Below are 8,136 nucleotides of genomic sequence, written 5' to 3'. Positions count from 1 at the left end.
GTACGATGTTAAATTCCAATACTTCCACCCAATTTTAAGCAGTAAATTAGATGCTATAAATGTTTTTATTTGCGTACTATGGCTGTTGTTTTGAATTTGTTTCTTAGTCTTACCATATTTATAATACTGTGCTGAGATCTGGGGCAACAACTACAAGACCTAACTATCATTCAAAAAAGAGCAATAAGGATCATTCACAATGTTGGCTACCAGGAACACTGCAAAAATCCAAATCTTACCAAGTGTATTTTTCTCATTTCTAGTCAAAATATCTCATCACATTTAAAAAAGACAAAATCTCCTAAAGAGTAACTTTTCAGTGAGATATAAGAACTTATTTTTAGACAATAGATCTTGAAAATCTTATTTCAAGAAATCTTACCAAGATAATTTTCATGTGTTCCATTGTTTTGTTTTTTTTGCTTGAATTAAGCAAAAAAAATAAAAATTAAAAAAAAAAAAATCTTGAATTAAGCAAAAAATCTTGAATTAAGCAAAAATAAATAAATAAATAAATTTTGACTTAAGCAAAAAATAATGATCTCGAATCAAGCAAAAAAAAAAATCTTGAATTAAGCAAAAAAAAAAAAAATTAAATTAAGCAAAAAAAAAATATGTCAATGGAACAAGTGAAAATTATCTTGTTAAGATTTCTTGAAATAAAATTTTCAAGATCTATTGTCTAAAAAAAGTTCTTATATCTCACTGAAAAGTTACTCCTTAGGTGATTAGGTCTTATTTTAAGTGTGATGAGACATTTGGACTAGAAATGAGAAAAATACACTTGGTAAGATTTGGAAGTTTTGCAGTGAGCACACAAATTCATTACTCTTACAGTCAAAATTACTGTCAATGAAACGTTCATTTGTTAATTAATGACCAAAGTATTTATTTTTCATATCAGTAAAAGAGGATACTTTTCACTTTATATTTTGCACACAACATCTACTTTAAAAAATTTGTTTGTTTTTTTTTTATATATCTTACGGTTAAATATATGTTGTTTGTTTACAAAGTTTTGAAAATATAAACAGACACCTTTAGCACGGGAATAAATTTTGCCTAATTTTTTTCAATCAAATGTGCTGAAGCAAGAGTGGGGGGTACTTGGCTAAAAAAGTATATTTCGAGGGTACTCCACTGTAAAAAGTTTGAGAACCACTGCATTAGCTCAATAGAAAGAAAGAAACAAAGAAACAAACAAACAAAGAAACAAAGAAACAAACAAACAAACAAACAAAAACTGAACAAATATGAGTAATCATCAATCTATGTGCTAACTTTTACTTTTAGTGCTGCTTTTAATTTCTTTGGATCCCTGTCGTCTACCTCATAGACAGTAGCTCCTCATCCTAAGGTTCACACATCTCCACTTGGAACTAAACAAATAATAAGTGATCAATATGTTTCAGGTGCAAAAAGTCATTTAACTCTGTCTGATGCAGTGAGCAGCATCTAATGTTGAACACTAGTTGTGGAAAAGATGTAATTCTATTTCAGAAAGGTGAAATTACTGCAAATAAAACAAATATGCTGACGGCTGAAATGAGTAAATTTGGCTTAAAAACTGTCCAATGCATTATTAAAAACTGGAAGGATAGAGTTGAACCTTCACCATTATTAAATAACTGATTGGAAAAACTGTTTATGATTAAATATTTGGTGTGATCAGATTATTAAAAAAAAATCCATATTAGAACTCACAGTAATGTTTAATGATTCAAATAAATGCATTTTCACATGCTCAGTGCAAAGAGAAACATAGGCTGGAGTTTTTTGTATGTAGCTATTTTCATATATTTATATATATATTTTTTTTATTGTTCTTGATTTGCACTGTAAAGAGTTTGCATTGTAATGTCAATGAATGGGAAAATGTCATGTGGTCTGATGAGTCCAGACTGACCTGGTTCCACAATAATGGTCCATCAGGATGAGAAGATAGGTGGATGAAGTGATTACCCATCATGCCTAGTGCCTACAGTATAAGACTGTGGGGGATGGTGTTATGCTCTGGGGTTGTTTCAAACTCAGAAATGTTATGTGTTAAAAAAAAAAAAAAAAAAAAGTCGAGAATGCGGGGAGATGGATGTTGACCATTCTCGTGTTTTTTGGAAATGTTCAAAACTTTCGGAATATTTGGAAATGATCTGCAATGTCCTATGTCAAGTATTAGGATACACAATTCCAAAGAAACCTGAAATTCTTTATTTATGCAATTTTGGTAATGACACTACACGTGAATACGATAAATATTTGGTAAAGGTGATGTTGATAGCTACAAAAAAGTGTATAACAAGGAATTGGGAGAAGATGAATGTACCATCAAAGGATCAATGGATAAATACGATCGAGGACATATTTCTAATGTAAAAACTAACACACAGATTGAGACTACAAGAATCGCAAATGAACAAAAAGTGGAAAAAAATGGACATTATATAGGCAAAATAATTGATAAGACTGTGCTACCCAGACTTATTTATTTATGTTGTTGTGTTTTTTTGCTGTTGTTGTTGTTCTTTTAAAACTAATAAAACATAAGTTACAAAAACAAAAAAAGTCAGAAAGGAAATGAAATCATGACAGAGTGGTTCTAGGGAGCATGGCTTGGACAGCACGGGATCCTGACCTGAACCCCACAGTAAATGTTCTGGATGTGATGGAAAAGACTTTACACAAAGGTCTGAGTCTCCATCATTAATAGATCTTGGTTAAAAATTGATAGATCTATGGAAACACAAATGCATGCTATTATCAAACATACTTTTTTTTTTTTGCCTGACTGTGTATGTGCTTTGCATATTTTATAGTTAGTGTTTGCCTTCAATTTTTCACACTCTTATACAGAGGTGTCAAGTAACAAGGTGCAAATACTTTGTTACTTTATTTAAGTAGAAATTTTGATTATATATACTTTCCTAGAGTAATCATTTTTCAGCTGATTTTTACTTCTACTTCTTACATTTTCATGCAATTCTCTGTACTTTCTACTCCTTACATTTTAAAAATAGCCTCATTACTCCTATTTCATTCCATCTTGTCATCATTCAAATAATTAAAAACAAACAAACAAACAATCCAGATAAATGGTGCCATCCAGACACAGCAAATTTGATTGTGGTTGGATGAAAAATATAAACATATACCATTCTGACACCCTATTGGTTTGTACTTTATCCATCACACTTGACTTTTTGCACCATTCCAATAATTATATTCAACTAGTCATCATATCTTCTGCTCCATCAAACACGTTAATGCTCAGTAGGACACATATATGGTTCTTTAATACATTTGCATTGTATTAAAATGCATTCAACAGGGAGCCTAGTGCATCCCAAATTTTTCAACATTAACATTTTAATATAACATTATAGTCATTATGACCTTTACAAACATGTGTTTTGGGGAGGTGGGCTAGTGCACTATAGGCCCCTCCCCTGTGGCGCCGCCTAAGCTTTTGTCCTAATGGCATTTTTTCACCTTACATTTATACTTTAAGTAATTTTGAAACCAGTACTTTCACACTTTTAGATATCGAACTGGAAGAAAAATCCAAGGCACTCTCTTAAAAACATTAAAATGCCTTTATTCACATGGCATGGTCATATCTAGACCTTTTAGAGCAGGGGTGTCAAACTCATTTTAGTTCAGGGGCCAGATTCAGCTAAATTTGATCTGCAGTGGGCCGAACCAGTAAAATAATAACATAATAATATATAAATAATGTCAACTCCAAAATTTTCTCTATGTTCTGGAGCAAAAAAAGGTAATTTACATTAGGAAAAGGTTTACATCTATAAACTATCCTTTCAAAAGATGTGAATAACAAACTGAAAAAATAAGTGTAATTTTAACAATATTATGCCTCAGTTTATCATTTACACATGTATATTATAACTTACAGATCACAGTGGATCTACAAAACACACAAAATATTTAATAACAGACGGAATATTGTTAAAATTGTACTTACTTCTCTAAAGATATTTGAGGTTATTCACCTTTTTTGTCAAAATTATACTTTGTTTTAGTGTAAATAGATGAAAATATTTACATTTACAAAGAGAAACATTTGGAGTTGTCATTATTTATATGTTATTATGATAGTATTTTACTGAATCCTGCCCACTTGAGATTGAATTGGTCTGAATGTGGAACCGGAAGTAAAAGGATTGTTAATATTTTAATGTAATTTTTGCATTTCACAAATTCATCCCAAGGGCCCGACTGGACCATTTGGCCCCCGGGCCACATGTTTGACACCTGTGTTTTGAGAGTGCCTTGGATTTTTCTTCCAGTTTGATATCTATTTTTCGAATCCCTTTTTCCAAAGAGCACCTCGAACAAATCCTTTTTTGGTCCGAGAAGCATTCCTTCCCATGAATTTTTTGAACTTTCACACTTTTACTTGAGTAAAAAGCTCGAGTTGATACTTCAGCTTCTACAGAAGTCTTTTTAAACCCTAGTATCTATTCTTCTACCAGAGTAACGGATGTGAATACTTTTGACAACTCTGCTCTTAACCTATTTACACTCAGGCAACATTTAGATGTTTTTGTTTGTTTTGTTTTCTGTTAAACTGATAATGGCTACACATGGACTATCTATATATTTCTGTATTAAGGTACAAGCAGGATATAAAGGAAACACTGTATGTATATCATCAAAAACCAGCATTTAATGGGGAAAAAAAAATACTTCTACAGAACAATGGGACTACTATTTAGTGTGAACTTGTGTTTCTTACTCTTTCAGAGAATTAATGGAGTAAATTGCATATTGTCTCTTCAGATGATATGAACAGATAACAGGGTGAACAGAAGGAAACCACCCCTACCTACAGAATATTTACTGTTCCGACATGAGTTTTATTAGACTAATTCATGTCAAATATGTCTAATAGTTTTAGCTACTTTTCATCATGGGGGTGCAGATGACATTAAATACTAATCTGAACGTGTAGAAATCATTTTGTTCTGATTTTTGGAGCATTTCTAATACAGTGCACATATTTCCTGTATTTTCTGAGACTGAGAAATAAGTACGTATGCTGATTTGAGCCTTGTAAAAACAGAAAAGGTACAGGGAAATTATGACACTGCAAAATTCTACAGGTGGGTGTGGTTTTGTTTAGTTGTTTCTTTTTTTTTTCTTTTTGTTTTTGTTGAACAAGGTGACAAAATATCTCCAACATTACCATTCGTTCAGATGTTATCTGTTAGAGCCCTTTTTGTTTTTCTTATTTTATACAAAAGTATAAAAACTAACATATGAACTGGGTGCTTACAGTTTTCGTTTTATTCAGTTCTTTATAAAATAGTTAATTTATGGGGAAAATTAAATTTAAAGATTCATAAAGTACACACTATGTTAAAAAGTTTCTGTATCACCATCTGTGGAGTAAAACTGTGGAACAAATTATGTGTTGAGATAAAACAAATATCAAACGTAATTCAGTTTAAAAATAGATATGAAGAATTGATTCTTGAGAGGTAAAATATTTAATAATGACAATGAGGACTGTTTGTTTATGGATAATGTTGAATTGATAAATATGCTGTAATTATTGAAGAAAATTGTTGAATTATTGAGTCTGTTTGTTTGACTGTACTGCCATGATCATATTGTTGTGTATGGTACAATTACTGCATTGAGTATTTGTTGTGATTGAGTACTAAAATTGGGAAAGATGTGTTGTTTGATTGTTGTATTAGGTTAGTGATGAAGATGTAAAAGCACTTAAGGCAGTGGTTCCCAACCTTTTTTGGCTCATGACCCCATTTTAACATCACAAATTTCTGGCGACCCCAGATATTCAAAATGGAGACTTATTTTTTGCTAAAATTAATTTGTTTTTGATCATGTAATAGTTTGCTATACTATGTTGCAAATAAAGGTTAATTTTAGATGACATTTAGTCTATATAATTTATGTTATTATGGACGGAGGCAGAAAAGCCAGGTGTAGATTACTGCACAAAGTGAGAATTTTATTTTCCTTGGTCAGGATATGTACAGTCAGTCCAGCTTAGATTTACAAAGCTGATAATTAATACTGAACAAACAAGAACTCAGACTATGAATTATGAAAGAGCTGCAGCATCTGAAACCGACCACAATGAACATTTGACAGATAAACAGAACCACAGTGCTTCAGTTTCAGCTTCACAGTTTGTCATGTCCTTTATGGATTGGGATTGGCTCTCTCAACTCACTATATATATTTTATTAGTACGTTTTTTTTGTTTTTTGTTTTAATTTGTTTTTAATTTTTATCAATTACTAGAAATTCCAAGCGACCCCATGTGGGGTCCTGACCACAAGGTTGAAAAACACAGACTTAAGGGATAGGATTAAATAAGTTTATACTTCTTCCTACTCCCTTTCGACCAAGCAAAATTCAGACTGGCACATACTTGAAGATAGATTCTGTTCATTTAAATGTTTTGTTTTTGTTTTAATTTGCTTCATTTTGTTTCTTTGCATGTTCTAAATAAATAAATAAATAAATTTGTATTTTTAGTCGATAATTTTGCTTTTTAATCTTCTGTACAACACTGTTTTTATTTGTACAGCTGCTTTATGTCTTTAATTTATTCTTGTATTTTATTTTATTTTTTAATATTATTATTGTTTTTGCTTTTGGTTTTCTGGTGTAAGTCACTTTGGAATAAAGCGTCTGCCAAATGCATAAATGTAAAATAAATAAATAAATAAATAAAATAAAATAAATAAATGTAATTGTATTTTTAGTCTGTAATTTTGCTTTTTAAACTTCTGTACGACACTGTTTTTAATTGTACAGCTGCTTTATGTCTTTAATTTATTCTTGTATTTTATTATTATTATTATTATTATTATTATTATTATTATTATTTATTTATTTATTTATTTTTATTATTTTGGTTTTCTGCTGTAAGTCACTTTGGAAAAAAGCGTCTGCCAAATGCATAAATGTGAATAAATAAATAAATAAATGCATTTTTATTTTTAGTCTATAATTTTGCTTTTTAATCTTCTGTACGACACTGTTTTTAATTTTACAGCTGCTTTATGTCTTTAATTTATTCTTGTATTTTATTATTATTATTATTATTATTAGTAGTAGTAGTAGTAGTAGTAGTAGTAGTAGTAGTAATTAATTAATTAATTTTAGTTTTCCCCTGTAAGTCGCTTTGGAAAAAAGCGTCTGTCAAATACATAAATACATACATACATACATACATACATACATACATACATACATACATACATACATACATACATACATACAGTCCAGCCCATGGTGTCAGTTCCTGCAGTGGACGCATGGTGGCGGCTCATGGCCAATCCCAGCCATGTGGCTCCTGTTGGCACCAGCCTTTCACTGAAGTTTGTAAGAAGAAGTGCGCTCAGTTGGAGAGACAGAAACGGGGAAAGTGAGCGTGGAGAAGAGACAGAGGAGAGGAGAGGAGACCCGGACACACTGTGACATTCGAACTAAGGGCTGACTTTTCTAAGTCCTGCTGTGACGCACGACTTTTCAGCGCTCCGTAGTTTTTCCAGATTTTTTTTTTTTTTTTTTTTTTTTTTTTTTTTTTTTTTTTAGTTTTTGGAGGGGCTCTGGATTGAACTTTGCAGGTAGTGGATGTGAAAAACGGGCGAAAGTTTAACACAGAACCGGAGGAATGTATCCAACTCGGGCAGAGACGAGCCAGCGTCTGTGGAGATGTCCAGGCTGCGCTCTTTGGATCGCTCTGCTTCTACAAAGTGTCCTGGACCTGAGCGCGTCTGGTGAGTCTCAAAACTTCTACCCCTTCCTTTTTTTCTGTTCAGGGATTTATTCTAAAGCCCTTCTATTTGCTCTTTGCTCCTAAAATCCTCCACATAAATGCCCCCCCTGTCTGTTGTTCTGTCTGCGTAAAGCATGGATCTTTGTCATCCCCCATGCAGCCTCCCCTCTCATGTAAATGATCTTTGGCTTTTAGATTATCGTCCTTTTGTTATTCTGAAGCCTCTCCACGAGGAATCACTATTCAGTGGGACTTGACTCCATTGGCAGACAATAGGGGGGCTCTTAACTAGTCAGCTGGATAGCAATTGTGTCTGCAACGACCCCTCAATTATAAGTTTGGCTTAAAGATAAGGGATA

General features: G+C 32.1%; 1 protein-coding gene across 2 annotated transcripts in view; it reads left to right on the top strand.

The window, feature by feature from the left end:
- The first annotated feature begins 7,591 nt into the window (after positions 1-7,591).
- ror1 (receptor tyrosine kinase-like orphan receptor 1) overlaps positions 7,592-8,136 on the top strand; it is a 254,783-nt gene continuing 254,238 nt past the window's right edge. For both annotated transcript variants that reach the window (XM_030132891.1, XM_030132890.1), the window contains exon 1: positions 7,592-7,778. In XM_030132891.1, coding sequence (XP_029988751.1) covers positions 7,673-7,778 — 106 coding nt within the window. In that variant the 5' untranslated portion in view covers positions 7,592-7,672. The remainder of the gene's footprint in view (positions 7,779-8,136) is intronic.

The sequence above is a fragment of the Sphaeramia orbicularis genome, chromosome 4, assembly GCF_902148855.1.
Source record: "Sphaeramia orbicularis chromosome 4, fSphaOr1.1, whole genome shotgun sequence".
Classification (NCBI taxonomy): domain Eukaryota; kingdom Metazoa; phylum Chordata; class Actinopteri; order Kurtiformes; family Apogonidae; genus Sphaeramia; species Sphaeramia orbicularis.
Note: the sequence above shows the minus strand (reverse complement) of the source record. Positions and strands in the feature narration are given on the sequence as shown.